Genomic DNA, 23,560 nt, shown 5'->3' on the forward strand with positions numbered 1-23,560 from the left:
GAATATTATTGCTGAACAGTTCTGCAATAATACAAGCTAACTCAAAAGGGTAAATCCACCAACAAATGGCCCTTACGTTTCATTTTGCAAGACATTGGTCATGCAATATTCAGTAGGTCCTTGTTATAAGTATCCATTTATTAATTTTCTGTTGTTGTAAGTCCAAAATTTTACAACAAAAAAAGTGAATATCACAGTTCCATTCTTGCCTGTAAAACACACTGTCAATTTCCATGCATCTACTACATCAATTGTAAGGAAAATATAGTACAGTGAGCCCCTAAGTTTTGCGTCCAACTGGTACCATAAGGCTGGCGCAAAACCTGAATATTGTGAACCAAAAAGTTTTTATTCAATGGTAAAAAATCTAACTGGTTCTAGAGCCCCTCCCAGTCACTCGATTTCTCAATTTTGAGGTATAATTCTCATAAAACAGGATACCAAATACCTGACAACCATATGAATATGATAAAAATGTTAAGAAACATTAAATAAATGGAATGCCAGCCTGAAAAATCTTCATCTTATCCTCTACCAAATACCTTTTCTTCTTTACACCGACTTGATACTTATGATGTTCTTTTCTCTTCTGCCTCTATCCTCTGAACTTCCCGGTATTTCACCATCACCACTATTACCTGGTCCTCCAATGAATGGAGAGGACCATAATACAGGTAGACGACACAAGAGCAATAGCTGAATGAAGGGATAGGCAAAAACAAGGGACCATGGCTGCAATCACTACCAGCACCACACACACACAGACTGACAACTGGCGAGAACTGTGAAAACAACATGACGAACAACAGCTGATGAATGCCTTGCCCACTGGCGCCCCATATACTGATGCGAAAGGTGAATTCTTGATCGTGAGACATAAGTTCTTGGAAATTTGGGGTTTTTCTGCAAAAGGTAAATTCGTGAACCCAAATCATGCAAAACATGAGGGCTCACTGTAATGGCATCTTTTAACACATCTGTAACTTATAATAAAGACTGCCTGTAATGGATACTGTTGTACATTATTTATATTTTCAGATCAAATACTGTACCTGTACATGAAAAAATTGTATGATTGGTTACAGTGATCCATCCATCCATCCTTCACCCAATCCTATGTTGCCACAAGAAGAGTATAGGAGCCCGGGACTAGGCAAGTTGGTCCTGACATTTAAGATGAGAGTGACCAGCCTCATTCATCCCTGAGTGGCATTACGTGAGCAATAAACCCCAACCATCCCTTGGATAGAAACCTACACAGGCTCAATCTGATTGCAGTGCGTTAATCACTCACTAAACCACCAGGTGCCATAATTTGGTTATATGGTTACCACCCAGTGTAGTAAATGGTTTCCTGGTGTACAGGAAACCATTTGGATTGTCACTCTGTGTAGAGTCACCCATAGGTAGAAGGAAAAGGAAAGAATGAAAGAAAGAAAGACAGAAGAGGGAGTGTACAGTCACCCACAGGCAGAAGGAAGAGGAAAGAATGAAGGAAAGAAAGACAGAAAAGGATAGAAGGAAGAGAGAAAGGGGCAGATACCCAAGAGCAGCACTACATCAAGTGAGTGGATGGTGAGCACCCCCACCTACCACCATTTCAGAGATACTGTAATTTAAAAAACAAACTGTAAATTTTAACCATTTCACTAAGATGACATATTCAATTTTATTCTTGAAATCTCCAGATGATTTTATTTAACTTAGGACAGACTTTTAATTAGAGAGGATAGTCAACCCATTAATTGTGAGAGATCTTTCATTAGCTGATAAGAAATGTCAGGAGACAACAAGAATAAAACAAGCAGTGTGTCCTCTGGCTGAAAGGGTTAACCTCAATTACCAAAAAACTCACTTTCTGTTAACTCTAATTACCCACTGGATATATAGTACTGCATACAAAACAAGGAGTACAGTGGAACTGAGTTCAACATACCTCCTTAGTGATGTTGCGGTAATACCACTGAGAGTCCTTGTACCCCCAGAGCCTGTAGCGCACCATGTAACCCAACACCAGCCCATTGCGGTCCTCCTCCTTCGGTGCCTCCCACTGTATCATGATTTCTGTTGAAGACCTAGGGGAACCAACCAGCCCCTGAGGTGGCCCTGATGGAGCTGTTTTGACAAAATAGTGTTCATTTAGCACTAAAACTGTTAAGTCTTTTCTACCTATCATCCAATCCTTTATTGCATCATCAACAAAGAGGCCTGGGGCCAGGCCACCCAGTCCAGACATTCGTGGAGACAGCGACCTATGGTTCACCCATGAGCACTATCATGTGAGCAGTAAAACTCAGTCTCTCCTCAGATGTAGATCCTTATGGACCACATCTAACTGAAGAACACTGATCCACTGGGCCACCAGGTATCCACTTGGTTATACTGTACATGATACTACCCAATGGAATAAACTGTTTCCTGGGCTATAAATATCCAACAGGCATATCATGATACAGTCAGATAAAGGTAGTGCAACATCAAATGAGTAGATGATGGGCAAGGATGCTGCAAGTTAATGGCATACCAATACATTTAATTGCTTCAAATACAGGACTGAATGATGGATGGATGAATGACCCCTTCAATGGGATCCATCAATGTGATGATACATTTTCTTTCTACCTCCAGGTGATTTTATTTAGCTTTAAGTACTCTTTGAACTGGATGGATAAGATACAGCCTTCCTTAATCCTTTCAACTGGGAGGTCTTTCATAAGTATGGAAAAAAAAAAAAAAAGTAGCAAGAACAAACTAAACTATCAATCATACCTACGACAAAAACAGACTTTGCAATACCAGATAACTTCATAGAATCACAGTGTGGTTTGATTATAGGAGAGGAACCTGGCCAAAGTCAGGTTTCCACTAATAAGGCACTGGTTCCTAAAGAAAGATTATGCAATAGGAGTGACGTTAAAAATCTCACTATACTGTACTACTATAACTATCAACACCTGTAATGACAAGATACAGGTATCTAAACATTACTGTGAAACATTAAATCATAAGTAAACTCACACTCAAGTATAACAAACCTACCTTCCTGTGGCAAGACCACTCTGTTGGATGGCTGTGAGTGTGATCCTTCCCCAACATTATTGACTGCTGACACCCTGAACTGATACCCAGTGGATGGTCTCAAATCTCCTATTACTGCCTCAGTCACCGCAGCGCTCACATTTGTCAGCACCGTAACCCAGTTCAGACCAAGGTCCTCCACCACACCTGCAAATAGAGTTCAGTTCAGTACTGTACACCACCACCATCATCATTGCCACCACCACCACCGTATTTATCCTTTTCATCAAATTTACCATTAAAAAAAAAAAAAGTCTATCAGCTAGGTGACCTGTGAAGTAGATTGTACTTTCACTGATTTCCCCAGTGGTGGGCAGTGCAAACAAAGAAGGACCTTGCACAAGCGCAATGTGCAATCCACAGTTCACTACCTTGTGCAAAAGTAAGTGCGCAATCTGACAAAAAATTAGCTTGCGCAATGTCACAAAACGCAAACACAAACCATTTGCATATATTTGTGGGAATTCTATCTATCTATCTATTGCCAGACGCCTCAGTCCCGTTTGGGGTGGCCACAAACAAATCGCCTCCAAGTCGCCCTGTCCCCCACCATTTCACTGCCCTGCTCCCAACTCACACCCCCCTCTCTCATATACCTCTCCACCCCATCCCTCCATCTCATCCTCGGCCTCCCCCTCCCTCTTCCCCCCTCCACCTCACTCACATACACTCTCTTCGTCAGTCTTTCGCCCTCCATCCTCTCCACATGGCCAAACCACCTCAGTGTGTTCCTCATAACGCTTCCTATCACATCCACATCCACACCACAACGCTCCTTTATATCCTCATTCATCAGCCTGTCTCTCCACGTGACTCCACAGGCTCCTCTTAAATAACTCATTTCCACTGCTCTCACTCTTGCCTTGTGTCCTTCCAACAATGTCCAAGCTTCACTTCCGTACGTTAGAGTTGGTATCACAATACTGTCATGTAGTAACTTTTTCACTTCCATGCTCACTTCCCTGTTTCTTATCACTGCTTTCAAGGAACCAGCAACCTTTCTTCCCTGCTGTACCCTTTCAAGCACTTCACCCTCCAAACCTCCATCCTTACTCATCACACTACCCAAATACTTAAACGTACTCACATTTTCCAATTCCTCACCATCTAACTCCGCTGTACATTCACTAACTTCACCTCTCTCAAAGACCATCACTTTACTCTTCCCTACATTCACCTTTAGGTTCCGTTTCTTACACACTCTCTCAAACTCATCCACCAAGCCTTGCAGCTCCCCTTCGTCTTCACTCAACAACACAGTATCATCTGCAAACAACAGTACAGGGAGTTTCCAAACACTATCCTCTCTCACCAGGGCCACTCCAACATCCACTACCCTACCTTGTACCTCTTTTATTACCCCATCCATGTACAGATTGAACAACCATGGAGACATGACACATCCTTGTTTCAAACCAACTTTCAAAGAGAAAAATTCACTTAGTTCACCATCCACACGCACTGCAGCCTTCGCACCATCGTACATACTCTTCACAGCATTCAACAACTTCCCGTCTACTCCATATATTCTTAACACTTTCCACTTGTGGGAATTACTATACAATATTGAGATATTTAAATAAAATAGCATACGTACTTACTTTTATTTATTATTATTATTTTCTATTATTTGTAATCTGAACAAGTGTACGAACCAATATTTAGCTTGCACAATGTTGCTAAATGCTTGTGCAAACCATTTGCATATATTTGTGAGAATTACTGTAAAATACTGAGATATTTAAATAAATTAGCATATTTACTTTTATTTATCATTCTATCTACCTATCCATTGCCAGATGCCTTAATACCATAAGGGGTGGCCACTAGCCACTTACAAGCAACAAATCGCCTCCATGTCGCCCCGTCCCCCACCATTTCACTGCCCTGCTCCCAGCTCACACCCCTCTCTCTCATATACATCTCCACTTCATCCCTCCATCTCATCCTTGGCCTCCCCCTCCCTCTTCCCCCCCTCCACCTCACTCACATACACTCTCCTCATTAGTCTCTCACTCTCCATCCTCTCCATATGACCAAACCACCTCAGTGTATTTCTCCTAACGCTTCCTATCACATCCACATCCACACCACAATGATCCTTCACTTCCTCACTTGCCAGTCTGTCTCTCCATGTAACTCCACATGCTCCTCTCAAATAACTCATTTATTTCCACTGCTCTCACTCTTCACTTCTGTCCCTCCAACAAGGTCAAAGCTTCACTCCCATACATTAGAGATGGTATCACAAGACTGTCATGTAGTAACTTTTTCACTCGTGGAAGTTCAGAGGAGTGAGCGGGCTGCGAAGCGAAGGGACAGGGAAATGTGATGTTGCCAGTTTTACTTTTATCTCCATTTTTTGCAAGACATTTTATTTAATAATTCAATATAGATATACAATAGCATGTGTACTTCCTTACAAAAATCATTAAAACATATTATTTAAATGAAATATCCACAAATTAATAAATTATTAGGCTGTGGATGTTATTACGCTGTGGATGTTTGATTTAATAATATGTTTTAATGATTTTTGTAAGGAACTAATATGCTACTCTTAATATATAATATATTTTTAATTTATTATTATTTACTAATTATAATAATTCAAAAAATATTAAAATACATTATCTCTGTTGAAGCATTTTAAGAAATGCTACTACCCTCTGTCGCTCCTGCCTCCCCCAGAACCCTTGCAACCCGCCCAAGCCTCCTCCAACCCTTGTCCAGACATAAGGGAAGCTCCCAAGACCAGGTGTCTCTTGGATTGCACAGTGCCCAGTCCACAGGACAGGTGTCCAAGGCAGGTGCGCAAGCTCAAATTTAGTTGTGCAAGCGCAACTAGATTTGCATTTGCACACCTACCTTTTCATGTGCACAAGCACAATATTGCGCATGGTCTCATGCAGTGCACAATGCGCAAACGATATTCACCGGAGTGCAACGGTGCGCAATTGCGCTTTGCACAAGCGTTTGCACACCTGCCCAGCACTGGAGTTCCCAATCAACCCTCTGAAAATTTTAATTCCATCTCCAACATTCAAGAGTATGTTAATACAATATGAAAATGTTTAACATTCTAATATTATCAGGGATTATTTTCTTTTCTTTTTTTACAGGATAAAAAAAAACAAAAAAAAAACAACAGATTACAGGTGTCCTCTGTTCATAAAAAAATCTGTAACATCTGGAGCTGAACTGCTGCAGGTTGAAGTCTGGGGGGAAACTAATCTGGGGAAACCAGTTCCATGGAGAAGCATTTCTGGGAACAAGTGAATTCTGATAGGATGAAGTTCTATAATATGGCAATATGAAGCACGAGTCATAAGCACTACCAGACGCCCGTTCTGCACGGGGAAGGTGTGGACAGGTAGCACTATGGATGCAACTTCATCCGTGCATTTGCCAAAAATGTACTTATAAAATAATTCACGTACGGTGACATTCTGTCTAACCTGTAGGGGAGGTACCGGTAGTTCAGTTAAAACTGCTGGATTTTCAATTACTGTACAGGCAAACCCTGATTTACGATACCCCTAAATGCGATACCCCGGAATAGTGATAGGGATAGATATACCACCCTACCTGGCTATAGTAGGCCTACCCCCAGTATTGTTATTTTTTTTTTTAACCAATTTTGATGATATTTTAGGCTTAAATTTTGTGTTTAGGTTGATTTATAAACTGTTTTTTTGACTCAGATTAATGTGTTTTAGTCACAGGTAGAATGAACACCATCATTTGGGGTACAGACTCTCATCCATCAGACTAGCTACAAAACAGTGTGGGCAACTAGGTGACTCAAAAAAGAATATTTCCTGTTTGACCACTGATCTAACCTATCATGGATTACATAATAATTTTATATAAATGTTAATTATTATGAAAGCCTTAAAGAGCAAATATTTCATGCATTGATGAAAACTGTGACACTGATATATCATGTGTTTACATTTGGGTTTTTCAAGGAAAAATGCTTTGAAAATACAAAGGAATTTCTAAATAAATGTTTTAAAATAAGAAAGAAGAAAATAAAGAAGTTCAGCAACCAGAACAGTAGCTAAAACAACATAATGTGGGGCCATTGAAAAGGCTTTCCCGATCGAATCATTGATCGATTATCCATGTGTTTACACATGGGCTGTTTAAGGGAAAACACTTTGAAAATACAAAGAAATTTCTAAATGAATGTTGGAAAATAATAGAGAGGAAAACAATGGAGCTCAGCTACCAGAACAGTAGCTAAAAAGACATAAAGAGGGACCACTGAAAAGGCATCCTGATCGCATCATCGATCGCATTCCCCGTCAAGAGAATTCCCAGTCAAAACATCAACGGTTCTCCATCACAACAATTCGCACACTGGATGATTCTGCGTCATTCATACACTATTATTATGCAAAACAGATGTTAATTTAATTTTCCTGGGACCATCTGATGGTGAGATGGTATACAGTGCTGCAGCTTCTTCTCTACCGAGTTTGAATACAAGTCAGAGGTCACATTCTCCAGTGACCCAGACTGGGAACTTGCGAGGCGGGCACAGGTCTTAGGCTCAGATTAGCTTCTTTTACAGCTGTCAGGCAATTTAGACTGGCTTTAAACTTTTTTTCAGACTCATTTGGGTGGGTTTAGGACTTGGTTGGGGGGAAACCCAAGACTCAAAAATGCATCCCTATACTTTACATGTTAAATCTATCCCGAGATATACTCTGCCTAGCGATGGGTTTTTACTTAACCAATTGCATAGTTAAACCGGGGTTTGCCTGTATTCTTACAGCTTTGTTCTGAATTTGTCCAGGTGTTTTCGCACAAACTCCCCACATCCACTCCACAAGGGTGAGCAATATTCGAGCTGAGAGCTCACATGACTTGTAAATTATAGTCAACTGCCTGTCAGTGAAGTTACAGATTCTGTACAATAATCCAAGTTTCTCTGAGGTGGTTTTAGCAAGTAATCTAACATGAGAGGTCTAAATAAGGGTACTGTTAAGTGAAACACTGAGAATTTCTGTACAATGGGTTCACATAGTGCACGAGTGGATGGGCGGTCCATGACCTCAAGCACTGTGATTTCATATACTGTGAATACATAATCTTATGGGAAAAATAACATATGGGCAGGACCCGCTCAAACCTTGATAATTTTTTTACCTTGGAGATATAATAAAGGGAAGATTTTAGAGACATACTACAGATACAGCTAAAATAACAAAAATATGGTCAGTCACCTTAAAACAGGCCTGATGGACTTAAATAACAAGGGTTCCGAGGCACAACACCACCCAGCACATCACGCGTGTTTAACGGTTGCTAGTGTTTTGTTATTCCAGGCTTTGACAAAGAAATTTATGGCCTGTCAAATGTTATATCTCTTCAAGAATGCAGCAACAGTCATTATGGTGGGGGCTGCAGGTATGCCAGGTGAAGCAGGTAAGTCAAGTGGGGCTGTGAAGGTGGAGGGGGAGGCAGCTGGTGAGTAAGGTTGAGCAGTGGAGGTGGAGGGGACGGCCATGGGTGAGTCAGGGGAAGTGGTGAGGGGAAGATCCTCCATCTCCTCCTTGCTACTGCTCACATTTTCAGCAATTTCCTTCATTTCTTCTTGTCTGTCTGTTTCATTCATCATTTTGTTATGGACGTAACTGCAGTATAACAACTTAGTATTCACGAAATAACCATTATTCAAGTGAATCCGAATGTTATTACAGACTCTGGGTATCTATTCTAACTTACCGTTATTGCCGAAAACATTGTTGTTGAAGTTGTTATTGGCGAGATCTTGCTGTAGACTCCCTATAAGCACCTTCCCCACGAGCCTCTAAGGCATGATGGGCGCGTTGTGTGGGGAGGGGGGGCACATTGTCTGGGAAAATAGCGCTTTTGGGCCACTCCTTGCCTCTGCCTCACGCATTGTGGTCTAAACTCACACATTCAAAGTTTTATGGTAATGATTTTCGGTCACTCGTGTACTATGCGATTCACGCCATGATCATGCGTACTGTGCGAGCCCACTGTACTTTTACAGGAATATTGGTTGCAATGATGGTGATAAAGTACTAGAATCAGGCAATAGGCTACCTATTTATTAGTAAACTGGATATACAGTAAAAATCCTCTCATTCGGCATCTGGTCTTGTGGTATTTCTGATCTTTTGGCAGTTTTCATAAATAGTCCGATTATGAAGGTTTGCAGCTCTTCTGGCACATGTGCTAAGCCGATCAGCCAATTTGGTATCATTGGTCCTAGATCTAGCGCTTTTCATAATAACTGTGCCAATAAATATTAGATTCTCAATAAATATTAGACTTTCTTCTCTATCTAGAGCATTTTCAAGTCTAACTTAACACAATAGTTTGAACAGATTACCTATAGCTTAGCGCGTTTTAAAGTTGAGCTTAGTACTTTTGAAGATTTCCGTTTGCCAACCCTGCATGCATCATCGGTCATAATGACTCATGAGTGACTGGCTATGTGAGTGGGTCCTGTCGACGAAAGTTTGGAAACTTTGTTGTGCTATTTTACAATTATCCACTCATTCTCGTGTTGCGCTATGGCCTTTACTAATGGAAAGGCTACTGGTGTTGGGAAAAAATGCACCCATAAGGTGCTATCACCAAGATGACTGAATTACTGAAAAAATTGGAGGTGGGTGCTCATAGGAAGAAGATGATGGAAGACTTCAGTGTCAGCTCTTCCACTATATACAGCAATACCATGACATACGATACCCTAGATGCGATACCCCAGCTTAACAGTGGGGGTAAAAATACCACCATACCAAGCCCAACGATGGCCAAATCCCGGTTTAACGATGGGTTTTGATATTTTTTACCGATTTTGATATTTTAAACTAAAAATGTGCGTTTACAATGATTTATAAACAGTTTTTAGACTTAGATTAATGTGTTTCAGCCACAGATGGGGTGAACATTGTCATTTTGGGGTACAGTTTACTAAATTTGATTTTCTCCAGACTTATATTTGATGATTTTCAGATTTTATTTGTTGGTTTTAGTGAGTTATTTACAGGAGTTAGGCTTGGGTTAGCATCTTTTACAGCTGTTAGGCCATTTAGACTGGCTTTAAACTTGTTTTTGGGCTCATTTGGGTGAGTTTTGGAATTGGCTGAGAGGGAACCCCAGGCTGAAAAACGTATCCCATTACTCGTTAAAACTACCCCGATATATGAAACCCTGCCTACTGATAGGTTTTTACCCAACCAACTGCATCGTTAAACCGGGGCATACTTGTATGTCCTTAAGAAACAGATGGCAGATTTAGTGCTAAGGGTTAACCAGTAATACTTGCTTGCTAGACACTGTGATTATAATGGGGTGACTGACCATGATTGCTAGAAACTTTTTGGCAGGTTTTCCCAGTCATTTGGCAATTTCTGCTCTTTCGGCATGTGCTTGGTCCCAAAGATGCCAAATAAGAGGAATTCTACTTTACAGTATTTGGTTTTTCTAGCATTAAATAAGACAACGTTATTTTGTCCCCATTCAGTGATCCTGAATAAGTCTTGCTTTAAGAAGACTACTGTGCTGAATTGGGATTTAGAGAAATTAAACTTTGTGGATGGGTATGAAGGAACTGTCAAGTGTTCAGTCATCTGCACATGAATGAATGAGATTATGGGTGACAAAATAGACTACTAATGTGAATGAGGAACAGTGTTGGAGCCAGGACTTATCCTTATGGCATGCAGGCATTAACTGAGTGGAAACTGGTATATACATTATCTACCTTTACCCTCTTTTGCTGCTCCCAGCTTCAACAGTCTTACATTTAAACACTGACTTTTCAGAGTATTACCTTCTATGGGAACTTCTCTCTTCTGGATAATGAACTTGATAATGGGACTATTGCCATCAAAGGTGGGTCTCCAAGACACTTTGACAGATTTGGGTATGAGCGGTGTGCGTTGGGCCCGGACACCCGTAGGAGCATATGGCAACTCAATCACTTCCAGACGTGCTGAACGAGTTTCATTTCCTCCTGATGAGGTAACCTGAAATAATCCAACAAGAGTAATCATAATGGGGATAATGAAGTCACAATATACTCATAAACATATACAGCATGTGCACATTACAGTACAGTATTCCACTGTAAACATATGACAACAAGCCAGCATTGGTTATCCTGTGCAGATGCAGAACAAACACTTTAAGCCTCGAAAACAGAAAAAGATTTATAGAAGAAGGAACTAAGTGTGATCTATGTGGAGCTGAAAATGAGAATCTGAAACACTTTCTCACGTGGTGTCCAGCATATGGTGAAGAAAAGAAGAGAAGTGTATGATTACAACTGCCACATATTGTAAGTTTTCATTTTCATTCATTGCCAGATGCCATGTATCCCAAACGGGGTGGCCAAGGGCTTAGAGTTAATTGTTTTACAGGGAGGGGCACTAATCCTCCACCAACCCCACTTGACACATAGGGAGAACGTTATGCCAACAGCATCTGGTGTTCCCAGGCGGTCACCCATCCAAGTACTAACCAGACCCAACGCTGCTTAACTTCGCTGATCGGACGGGAAGCGGTGTACTCAATGTGGTATGGCCGTTGGCATATGAATACATAATTGGTGATTACATACTTGACAGTATGCACATAGAGAAAGCTAAAGAAAGAATCTGCAACTCTGCACGTTTTGGAAATTAAGAAAAAAACTATGATAAAAAGTCAAAAGAACAAGCAAATAAAGCCTGAGCTCAAACCATTGAAATTTACACATCAGGGAGTGCTACTGTAAAGACAAAACTACCGAACAACAACTGAACTGAACTGATCAGCTGAAACTGACATATGATGGACAGTCACTGTAGAGGCTGGGTGCAGCAGTTTGTCAAAGAGTGGTACCACCAGTAAGTCTGGTTCATCGCTGTTTGATAATCGAAAAAGAAATGAATGGTAACATATACATTCAGGCTGATTAATTGTAGTTCTATTTGCTTTCCGTCAATTATGTATCACTTTGCCAAGAGGCCTGGTGCAAATTTATTCTGTATAATTTATGTAAGCAATGAAACCATTTACAGCAATGGGTGGTAAACATGATATAACCGACTCACACCTGTTCCCTATGGGTCAAAAAGTGGGTTGGCAGAGGGTTAATGCTCCTCCTCGTAAAATAACTAACTCAAAGACAAATGGCCACTCCTTATGGGATTAAGGAGTCTGGCGATTGACAGACAAATAGATGACAGAAAAGACACCAAAACAAGGAACTACAATATTTTTTCTATTCTATTCTATAGCCCGACGCCCTAATCCCGCAAAGGATGGCCGCAGACAAAACACCTCCAAGTCGCTCTGTCACCCACCATTTGACTACCCTCCCCCCAACTCACCCCCCCCTCCCTCATATACCTCTCAACTCCATCCCTCCACCTCATCCTTGGTCTACCTCTCCCTCTCCCTCCCTCCACCTCACCTACATACACCCTCTTAGTCAGTCTTTCATTCTCCATTCTCTTCACGTGTCCAAACCACCTCAGTGTATTTCTCCTAATCTTCTCAACCACATCCACATCCACCCCACATCGTTCCTTCACTTCTTCATTCGTCAACCTGTCCCTCCACGTCACTCCACATGCTCCTCTCAAGTAACTCATTTCCACTGCTCTCACTCTTGACTTGTTCCCCTCTTGCAAGGTCCATGCCTCGCTTCCATACGTCAGGGTAGGGATCACAATATTATCATGCAGTGAGGGTGGAGGGCGAAAGACTGACGAAGAGAGTGTATGTGAGTGAGGTGGAGGGGGGAAGAGGGAGGGGGAGGCCGAGGATGAGATGGAGGGATGGGGTGGAGAGGTATATGAGAGAGGGGGGTGTGAGTTGGGAGCAGGGCAGTGAAATGGCGGGGGACAGGGCGACTTGGAGGCGATTTGTTTGTGGCCACCCCAAACGGGATTGAGGCGTCTGGCAATAGATAGATAGATAGATAGACTTCTTAACTTCCATACTCACCTCCCTATTTCTCATCACTGCTTTCAGTGTACCAACGACCTTCCTTCCCTGCTGTACCCTTTCACGCACTTCATCCCCCAAAGTTCCATCCTTACTCATCACACTACCCAAGTACTTGAATGCACTCACATTCTCCATATCCTCACCATCCAACCTCACTGCACACTCTGTGACTTCATTCCTCTCAAACACCATAACTTTACTTTTGTTTACATTAACTTTCAGATTCCTCCTCCTACACACTGTCCCAAATTCATTCACCAAACCTTGCAACTCCCATTCATCTTCACTCAAAAGTACTGTATCATCAGCAAACAGCAACACCGGAAGCTTCCAAATCTCACCCTCATTCATTAGAGCCACCCCCACATCCACTGCCCTACCCTGCACCTCCTTTACAACCCCATCCATGTATATATTAAACAGCCATGGAGACATCACACAACCCTGTTTCAGTCCCACATTGAGATCAAAGAACTCACTCAGCTCACCATCCACTCGCACCGTAACCCTAGCTCCCTCGTACATACTCTTCACAGCACTCAACAATTTCCCCTCCACTCCATATATTCTTAATACCTTCCACATACCTTGCCTATCTATTCTGTCATAAGCCTTCTCCAAGTCCATGAAGGCAGCGTACACTTTCCTTCTCTTCTCTAGATACTTCACTAAACATCTTAGAACAAATATCTGATTTACACACCCTTTTCCCTTCCTAAATCCCCCTTGTTCTTCTCCAACTAGCTTCTCTGTCATATGCCTAACCCTATCAATGAGTATTCTACCATATATTTTACCAGTCACACTAAGTAGGCAAATACCCCTATGGTTACAATATCCACGATTAATTTCGTTCCCACAACCCTATGTACACAAACATGAACCTGTCTATGCACTTCAAATGATAACACTGATATTCCTGAAAAGTATGTTAATAAATACTTTATACAAAGTATGATGGCCTCTCATCCAATGCTGTAATTAGATTAGATAACAGTGTTGTACTGGACTAATTCAACACTGAGCAAATAATCAACAAGGGGAAAATTATTTAGATCAGACAAGACTCTAATCTAAGACACAAGAATCCCTACAAAGTTACAAACGATAAGAGGCAAAGGCTCAAAACTGCAATCTGGCATGATGAATAAGGGCAGAAAAAAAAAAAAAAAAAAAGTCTAACTATTGTAGTGTCAGCACACTGGTGAGCACAAAGAGACAACTGCTTGGTGACACATTCTCTCCTGGCCAATGCATGTTCTCACTGGTTGTGGCACTTTCAACTTTCCAGAATAACAGAACCCCCCTCCCCAGAACTACTCAGATTTCATGCATATCTTGTTCTTACGTAACTTTTCCTTTTTTTAACCTGCGATTTTTCATCCCTGATCCCCCCCCAACTCGGCAAATTTTCAGATTTTTTTTTTTTTGGCTAAAACCTCCATTTTTTATGAGAAACATTGGAAAATGTCCCGAACAGTGTTCACCTGAGCTTAGAAGTGGTCTAAACAGGTGACCCTTTAAACACCTGGTACTGTGTTCTCTGAAGCTCTGCTGCGAGTGTCGCATTTTATATGTAGTGGTAACTTTTGTAAACCACCCAGAATAGGTAGATATTTGTTCATTTGGTACGAATTTATATGTAGTACAAGAATATGTTGGTTTGCACACAGCAATATAGGCGATATAAGTGTTGTTTCATTCACTGAACACATCAATATACCACACCTTCCTTGGTGATGTTACCGCTTCATTACTTCTGCTGTTTCTTGCTCTGGCGCCATGTAATCTTTGTCCTCCACTTCATCATCGATTGGGGAATCACTCTCCCCTTGAATTTCTTACCGTGGCACAACATGTCTTTACTGGCCAGGTCACTGCTAACAGGTGAGTTGCTCAAACAAAGGCGTGCAGGGGAGAAAGGCATGTGGGGTAAGGCAGTGTCTCCGCCTGGCGGCAGGTAGAGGAATGTGTCCCATGTCTACGTACCAAAAATCATGCACAAAATTTAAAAATGTGCAAATGAAGGACCTTGCAATTGCAAAACATGTAAACACGTTGTCGGGAGTGAGCATGACCAAACATTGCAAAGTGTATACACGTTGATGGGACTCAGCGGGACAGGCAATTAGTGCTAAAGAAATATGTGTTGGATGTGAGGCCATTATTCTGTATAAAGTGAAATTCTCAAAATCTGAATTTCAAATTTCCAAAACCATTGTTACAGTTTTCCAAAAGAAATTTTAAAAAGTCAGTTTACTGAGGGTATTTTTTGAAAGATTACATTTACAGTAGGATCTTGCCAATAACAACTCTGACAATAAAGTTTTTAGCAATAATGCTAAGTTAGAACAGATACCAAGTTTCTATAATAGCATTTGGACTCACTTGAATAACAGTTATTTCGCAAATGCCAAGTTGTTATACTGCAAATATGTCCACAACAAGATGAGGAATGAAACAGACAAACAAGAAGAGATGAAGGAAATTGCCAAAAATGTGGGCAGTAGCATGAAGGAGATGGAGGATCCTCCCCTCGCCACCTCCCCTGACTCGCCTGCCACTGTCCCCTCCCCTTCCACTGCCCCACCTGACCCACCAGCTGCCTTCCCCTCCATCTCAGCAGCCCCACCTGACTCTCCTGCTCCACCTGGCATACCTGCAACCCCCACCATGATGACTGTTGCTGCATTCTGGAAGAAGTAGAACATTCGACAGGCCATAAATTTCTTTGTCAAAGCCTGGAATAATACAACATTGGCAACAGTTAAACATGCCTGGTCGGCACTCCTGCCACAACTCAAGCCTGCTGAGACGGAGAGAGAGAGCAGCCACCAAAATTAATGACTAATGACTGGACTTGTAAATCAAAAGTCAAGAAAACACCAGAAACAGTATCATGACTAAGTGAATGCCCACCATCAGCCATTCATCACTCGTTTTCTTTCACAACGCCGGCCAGCCGAGGAAGAACAACAGAGAGGGGTTGAGCAGATGATGACATTGATGACACTGGAACTTTCCTCAAGATTCTGACTTCGTAGGGTTTGATGAAGTATTGAAATAAGTGGGTAACCCTGGCACGAGAGGCAGGAGTGGGGACGAGGCCAGGGAGGGGCCAGGGGGTACGCCGCAGTAGCCTCCATGCACAAGCCTCGAAATAATCATCATCCCAAACACCTCATTAACTCCTTTAAATTGAGTTTCATATTACTCATGACGATTAAATAACTAATCTTATTATTTCAACTAAAAAAAGATAGTGAAAGGAGGGCTCCAACTGGGAAAAATGGATAAAAGTCATGGGGTGGCAGCACCAATAAACCATGTATTTTAATGTCACGCAAATAACGTTTTCGCTAATAACGGCGTTTTTCTGGCACCAATTAGATGTTATTGGCAAGATCCCACTGTACAGGGGAAAAAAAAAAATGTAGATTTCTCTATACTGACAATGTGCTAAAGTAGTCTATAGTCACTCAAGGTAGCTCATGCTGTACTCATTTGAGCCATGGAGTTGATTTCATTTCATGTGCTGTGTGACTACATTCCCATGTAGACCAAAAAAATTAAAAAGAAAATTGTTGAATTTTCACACCTAAACCACTATTATCATGCCTGTGGGATAAATTATAATATGGATACAGCCATTACTGATGGGAATGCCAGACAGGTGGATGTCTATAATAACACTGTAATGTAGTACTGTATATCCATCCATCCACCATCCAATCCTACGTTGCCCCATGAGAAGCGGAAGAGCCCAGGGCTAGGCAAGTTGGTCCTGACATTTAAGATGAGAGTGGCCAACCTCACTCATCCCTGAGTGGCATTATGTGAGTAATAACCACAACCACCCCTTGGACATAAACCTTCACCGGCTAAAACCGACTGGAGTGCTGCTAAACCACCAGGCACCATAATTTGGTTATATGGTTACTGCCCACCGTAGTAAATGTTTCCTGGTGAACAGGAAACCATTTGGCTTGTCACTCAGTGTAGAGTCACCCATAGGCAGATGGAACAGGAAAGAATGAAGGAAAGATAGACAAAAGAGGGAGTGTAATGTCACCTGTAGGCAGAAGGACGAGGAAAGCATGAAGTAAAGATAGACAGAAGAGGATGGAAGGAAAAGAGGGAAGAGAGGAAAGGGCAGACACCTGAGAGCAGCACTACATCGAGTGAGTGGATGGTGAGCACCCCCACCTACCACTATTATACTGTATATAATAGAGGGTAATAATACAAGAATTCCAGTTTCCAAAAAATTCAAATTTTTAACATTTTTAATCACAATCACTGCACTGTAATTTTGTTTGAGTAAGCTGAAATTTCTGTATATCTCCAGAAAAGTCTCTTGTACTTAAGCTTTCTTTAAGTTTATCTTAGTATACTCCCACCTTGCAAGGTCCAAGTTGTCTTGATCCACTTACACTTTCTGTTGCATACCTTTATCTTGGCCTCATGACACTCATTAAATTTCACTGCAGTACCTGACCAGATCATTATTTAACCCCTATGCGACGGCACTGTATTAAGGCCGGCACGTTTTCACTACAAGCATTTTCCTGAAAATAGTCTGTTTTCAAACCCTGATTTCTGAAAAAGTATAGCCATTAGGGATACAAATTAAAAATCATATTATTTATCAACTCTTCTTCTTGCGAATGAAAGCATCCCCAGGTCTGCAGGTCGTCACATCAATGAGTAAGGACATGAAGACGATGATCAACTTATGTGCTTGATGTGGGATTTTTCCGTACATGTGCGCACGACCCTGACTTGTGATAACACTTTAATACTTAAGTTATATAGTTCTTTTTCTATTTGTTTTTGATACCATATTTACAGTTTATATCACAAATTTTGCATACTACTTTCAGGGCCTAGAAAAATACAGAAGTTCAACCCAGAATATTTTCTACGGTGCAACTTACGTTTTCTTTCATTAATGCTACAGTGACTCAGATAGTTACAAACTCAACTTCACTTACCAGCTTTGAACTTTCACTATCACTAGTAAAATACAGACAAACAAACACATCACTTGCACATCAAGTAATCTATCCTTGGACAGAGGCTTGGCAGAGGTGGATATAGCAAGCGGCTGCGGGAGGCAAAGATGGAATCGGGAACGTGAAGACCGTCTTACACCTGGCAAAGGTGTGGGACAGACTGACTCATGCTCGTGTGCAGTGGTGGGAGTCTCTTGGGCACCTTTGGTGACGAGATCAAATGGCAACCGGTTCAAATGATGGCAGGAATACAACTGCGGCTCCTCCCGTCACCAGGTTGTCCCCGGTTACCCATTTTGCCCCGGCATATGCCGATTCCTGGCAGGTGGGGGTTAAACTGTACCTGACAAACTAATTCCACATAGTACACTCAATCACAGAGGAACTTGGAAAATAAGGCCTGGACAAGGACCACATCACTCAAACAATATGTTTGCATGTGTAACAATACAATGAGTTCTGGCAACTTTACAAAAGTCTCACTTTTACCCCTTCTTACTACCCTGCCCCACATAAATTACCTCCTACTTACCCCCACCATCAGGTAAAACACTGAAATAGATATAACTATCATAATTAAGAACATGAATTGCATTAAACTAGCACTAACATCATCATCATCATATTTAACAAAGACAAAAATTGGCCTGGGTATCTGTGTGCTGTTGATGCATAGCTCCCTGGCACTCTTCCTCCACCCCCAATGTTGTTGTTGTCATAAAGTTTTGTCTTCTCTCGTATCATGCAGCCTTCGGCAGGGACGTTGTTCTCTGTCTGGTGCACCACATAATACCCTATAAGCCTCTCAGTCAGCTTCAGGACAACATTACAAACTTCCACTGCTGCAAGGGTCACATCACCAGGGTCCTCAAGCGTAATCTTCTTTAACTTCTCCTGGTCCTTCCAAATAGTTCTGATGGTGCTTTCATTCATGCCATGATTTTTTGTCATTCCTACCTGCCTCTTTCCCTGCTCTAACTCCTTTAATATCTCATACTTCTGGGCATACGTGAAGATGCGACACTTTCTGGGTGGCTGGGGCTGAGCACGTGGCATGAATGAGTCAATGTCCTCGCTTGACACTCAAAGAAAAAAAAAATCTTGCTGCACAGCGCGGGCAGAACTCAGATGCGAGAAAGGACAGACAGCCACATGCTCAGTCAGACTGAAATGTGTTGAGAAGCACACAATCGAATGAAGAATGTGAAACAGAACTCTAACGTACAAGTACACACAGATGAGTAATTTTTATCCTCCACCTGACAAAGTCAGAGGAGTGTTGTTACCACTGGGATCAACAAGTGTCCATCCGTAAAGTTGGGCAGCACGGTGGCAGGGTGGTTGGCAAGGCACAGAGATTTCATTTCTGGACCAGAACTCAGAAAGTATTCAATATAGAGTCATGAAATTTCACTTACTTATGCATCTTACAGTGAACTGGTGCCTTTTGATAGGCAGAATGCTGCATCTTAAGTACTTTATTTTTTTTTAAGTACACTCAAACCTTGATTTAAGGGACCTCCATTTAAGGGATTTCGGATTTAAGGGACTCCATATTCTACCTGACAAACAGACAAGACCATTCAAAACTGATATGTAACATCTAGGTTATACACATTAATGTTTCTTTATACAGTACCTGTAAAATAATATTCATAATCATATAAATAAGTAAGATATATGAAACAATCATTGCATTTCATAATAAGATTGTCTTATACGTGGTAAAACAATGGACATTTTCAAGTAAGGGACAAGCTGATTCCCCATTTAGTCCCTTAAATCTAGGTTTGAGTGTATCAAAAAAAAAAAAAAAAAAAAAAAAAAAAAAAATCCTGAGATTCCAATGAAACCTGCACAACAAATCTGAAGGGCCTAGGTTATGTGTCCTTAAGGTGTTCTCCTTGCACCCACCTTTAAAAGAAAAGATTGGGAGGCGGGGTGAGAGCCGTTATGAGCTAGGTTAGACGTGCAGGGAGGTGGGTGGTATGTGGTTGCTCAGATGAAGGATTGTAACAGTGTAGCACTGCCTATGCTTTTCTGATTAGCAAATATTTGCATTAAATTTCATCCCCTAAAATTGCAGAACTCATATGAGTATGGAGCAGAACTTGGTAAGACGTGTGAAAGGACTGAAAGTCATATGCTCAGTCAGTCCAAAATGTGCTGGGAAGTGAAAAATCAAATGAAGAGTGTGGAACTGAATGCTAACTTGCAAGAACACATGGATGAATGAGTAAGTTTTTTCTGACTGGCAAACATTTTCGTTCCATTTCGTCCCCTAAAATTGCGAAACTCATAAATTTTCGTCTAACCATATGGCCTAGAAGGTGCTCAGGACAGGTGCCCAGACGTAAGCCGGCCAAACATGGCAAGTCTGGTGGGTGACATCACTGTGTGCAACTTTCAAATTTCGTTACCAGGCCAGATGACTTCCTGCATGAGCTCGAGTTTTTCCCTGTGTTGATCACGACCTGTCGCATTGTGCTAAGCACATTAGAACAAAAACATGTTACTCAACCGTGCATTGCTCAAGGATTGAGTGTAGTTACTATATGAGGCGCTGAGTGGAATAACCTCTCGTGGGCCAAATATAAAAAATGGGAAAAAAAAAAAAACTTAAAGTTTGTTTACTTTCAAAATGCCATATCTTTTCAACCGATAAATATATTCTTATGAATTTTTTTTCAAATGTAGCTGAAAACATCTGCTTGCATGTTAGAGTATGTAAATCAATGGCATTTTGAAAGAACAATACATTAACAGCGTCTTTCTCCTATTGCATGACAACAATGAACTGCAGCTTCCCCAAAATGCGTGTTATTGCAAGCCAACATTATGATGTATGCATGTACTTTCACAATATCCATTAATATGGCACAAAACCAGCACAAAAAAAAATATATATATGGCTAAGAAAATCTGTCCATACCATACTGTTGATCTTGAACACTCATAGTTACATTCTTCTCCAACAATACTGTTATTCTAAAACCATAATAAAAATTAATGAACAATGTTATGAGAATAATAACACTTATGTCCTCAAAAATATCGGATCTAATGATTGGCCAGAAAGTCAGCGCGTGGTGGCCTGTGGTGCTTGAGTGGCTATTACTACCATTCTGGGACTTTCCCCACATGGAGCAAACAATAGATGCGTGTCTTAACGTGAACACATAAGAAAAATCGACCTTAACACCAGTTGAATAACTGAGCCTGATGTTGGTTTCCAAGGTTCAGGACCTGGGGAAGACAATGCTAAGCCACAACGATTTCCTGACTGGATTATTCAAGCTAAAATGGACCTAATGTCCACCTAGCAGAGTATAAACACCTTCGTGTGCAGCACGGTCAGTCAGTACCCTCTATAAAATGGGATTTTCATCCTTACTAGGGGCATTTTGTCACATGATTCATTATTGTACTAGTAGAAGAGAGTTTGGGGAATAAGTTGGTGTACTTAACTCCAAAATGGCCGCTGTGGCGGTCAAGAGGTTATTCCACTCAGTGCCTCATATATTCTTCACATTACCAATTAAAACAAGATGTACACTCACCACACAAGTATAGACACCGACATCAGCAGCCCTAACTTCCTGAATCTCCAGAGTGCCATCTTGCCTGACACTGACTCTGGGGCTCCCTTCGGGTCTGATGGGGTGGTTGTCATGCAACCACTGGACCTCCACCTCCACTGAGGCTGCATGGGACACCTTACATTGCAATGATGCTACTCGACCCAAGATTACACGAGTGTCCACTGGAGGCTGCGAGATCTGAGTCTTGACTGAAAAGTAATGCAATATATAGTATATGGCCATGCATTAAATATAAATACAGTATTGTTGTAAACAAACACCACCTCCATAGAAAAATCTATCTACCTCTCCACTGCCAGACGCCTCAATCCTGTAATGGGTGGCCACAATCAAATCGCCTCCATGTCGCCCTGTCTCCTGCCATTTCACTGCCCTGCTCCCAGCTCACATCCAACTCTCTCATATATCTCTCCACCTCATCCCTCCATCTCATCCTTGGCCTCCCCCTCCTTCTCCCCTCCTCCACCTCACTCACATACATTGAACTCATCAGTCTCTCATTCAGGATCCTCTCCATATGGCCAAACCACCACAATGTGTTTCTCCTAAAGCTTTCTACCACATCCACATCCACACCACAATGCTCCTTCATTTCCTCATTTGTCAGGCTCTCTCTCCATGTGACTCCACATGCTACTCTCAAATAACACACTTCCACTGCTCTCACTCTTGACTTGTGTCCCTCCAATAAGGTCCAAGCTTCACTTCCATATGTTAGAGTTGGTATCACAATACTGTCATGCAGCGACTTTTTCCCAGTCTCCTATCACTGTTTTCAAAGAATTAGCAACCCTTCTTCCTTGCTGTACCCTTTCAAGCACTGACCCTCTAAACCTCCATCCTTAATCATCACACTACCCAAGCACTTAAACGCACTGCACCAAATCAGAAAATGATTAATACAGTTTTTTGTTGTTGATCAACCTCTGACTAGATAACTGTACATCATACACTGACAAGCCTAATAATGAAGTAAGCTGTGTACCAAGTTCTTAAGATATAAACCTAATAATAAAACATGGTGTTTACCATGTTCTTAAGAAATAAACCTGCTAATAATGAAGTAAGCTCTGCACTAAGTTCTTGAGAACAGTCTCATTTATACAGTATATTCATATCAATTATAAAAGCTTCATCATGTATACATGCATTTGCCTTAATCACCTAATGGCAGCTCTTCATGCTGCCCAGTATCCCTGAGTTAACACCCTGTGACTCGTCCCAGGTCTTTTTCTAGTCGGCCTCTTGCAACCCTATCCCTGACATTCATGCTTCTCACCTTTTGCACCCAACTGTCATCCTCCATCCACTCAACAAGCCCAAACCATCTCCATCTACCCATCCTCATCACAACTCCAATACACTCCAATCCCATCCTTCCTCTCAACTCTTCAATCACAATTTTAGCCCCCCCCCCCCAGACTTCACATTCAAGGATGCACTACACACTCATCTATTCATTGTCATTTCTGTACATTTGATCTTACAAATATCCTCCTCCTTTACTGCCATGGTCTCACTACCATACAGCATTACACTGCCAACACATGCCAAATACAAAGATCCCTTAGCATGGAGAGACAGCCCTCTCAATATCAGGAGACAAGAGCTCCCAGAACTCCCTACAACCTTTCCTTATCCTAGCCAGCCTCACCTCCAGCACATAACATGTCCCCCAATAACAACTCTTCCACACACACTCGAGACTCACCAACAGGATCAAGCCTTTCATGTCCGAAAAAATCTACCCACTCTCCCTGACACACCACACACATGAAATCAGCATTGTCTCACAGTCTACCACTAATACCACTACATCTCTTATTACTTATACTTATCACAAACACTGCACAAGTTGGAGTTACTTCCTGCTCCCTTGTG

At 41.5% G+C, this 23,560-nt stretch overlaps 1 protein-coding gene and 1 non-coding gene across 2 annotated transcripts in view; both read right to left on the bottom strand.

Annotated features, from left to right (window-relative positions):
- Window positions 1-23,560, bottom strand: part of sdk (sidekick cell adhesion molecule) — a 296,130-nt gene that overhangs the window by 237,955 nt on the left and 34,615 nt on the right. The window contains exons 6-9 of the mRNA XM_080277849.1: window positions 21,638-21,867; window positions 10,898-11,093; window positions 3,040-3,225; window positions 1,937-2,115 (exon numbers count right to left, since the gene is read on the bottom strand). Coding sequence (XP_080133975.1) covers window positions 1,937-2,115; window positions 3,040-3,225; window positions 10,898-11,093; window positions 21,638-21,867 — 791 coding nt within the window. The remainder of the gene's footprint in view (window positions 1-1,936; window positions 2,116-3,039; window positions 3,226-10,897; window positions 11,094-21,637; window positions 21,868-23,560) is intronic.
- Window positions 11,539-11,657, bottom strand: LOC145406965 (5S ribosomal RNA). Its single transcript, XR_013898631.1, has one exon. It is a non-coding gene; the product is annotated as a 5S ribosomal RNA (ribosomal RNA).

This window comes from Coenobita brevimanus, chromosome 71 (genome assembly GCF_032717465.1).
Source record: "Coenobita brevimanus isolate Jiangsu-jjx chromosome 71, ASM3271746v2, whole genome shotgun sequence".
In the NCBI taxonomy this organism is placed as follows: Eukaryota; Metazoa; Arthropoda; class Malacostraca; order Decapoda; family Coenobitidae; genus Coenobita; species Coenobita brevimanus.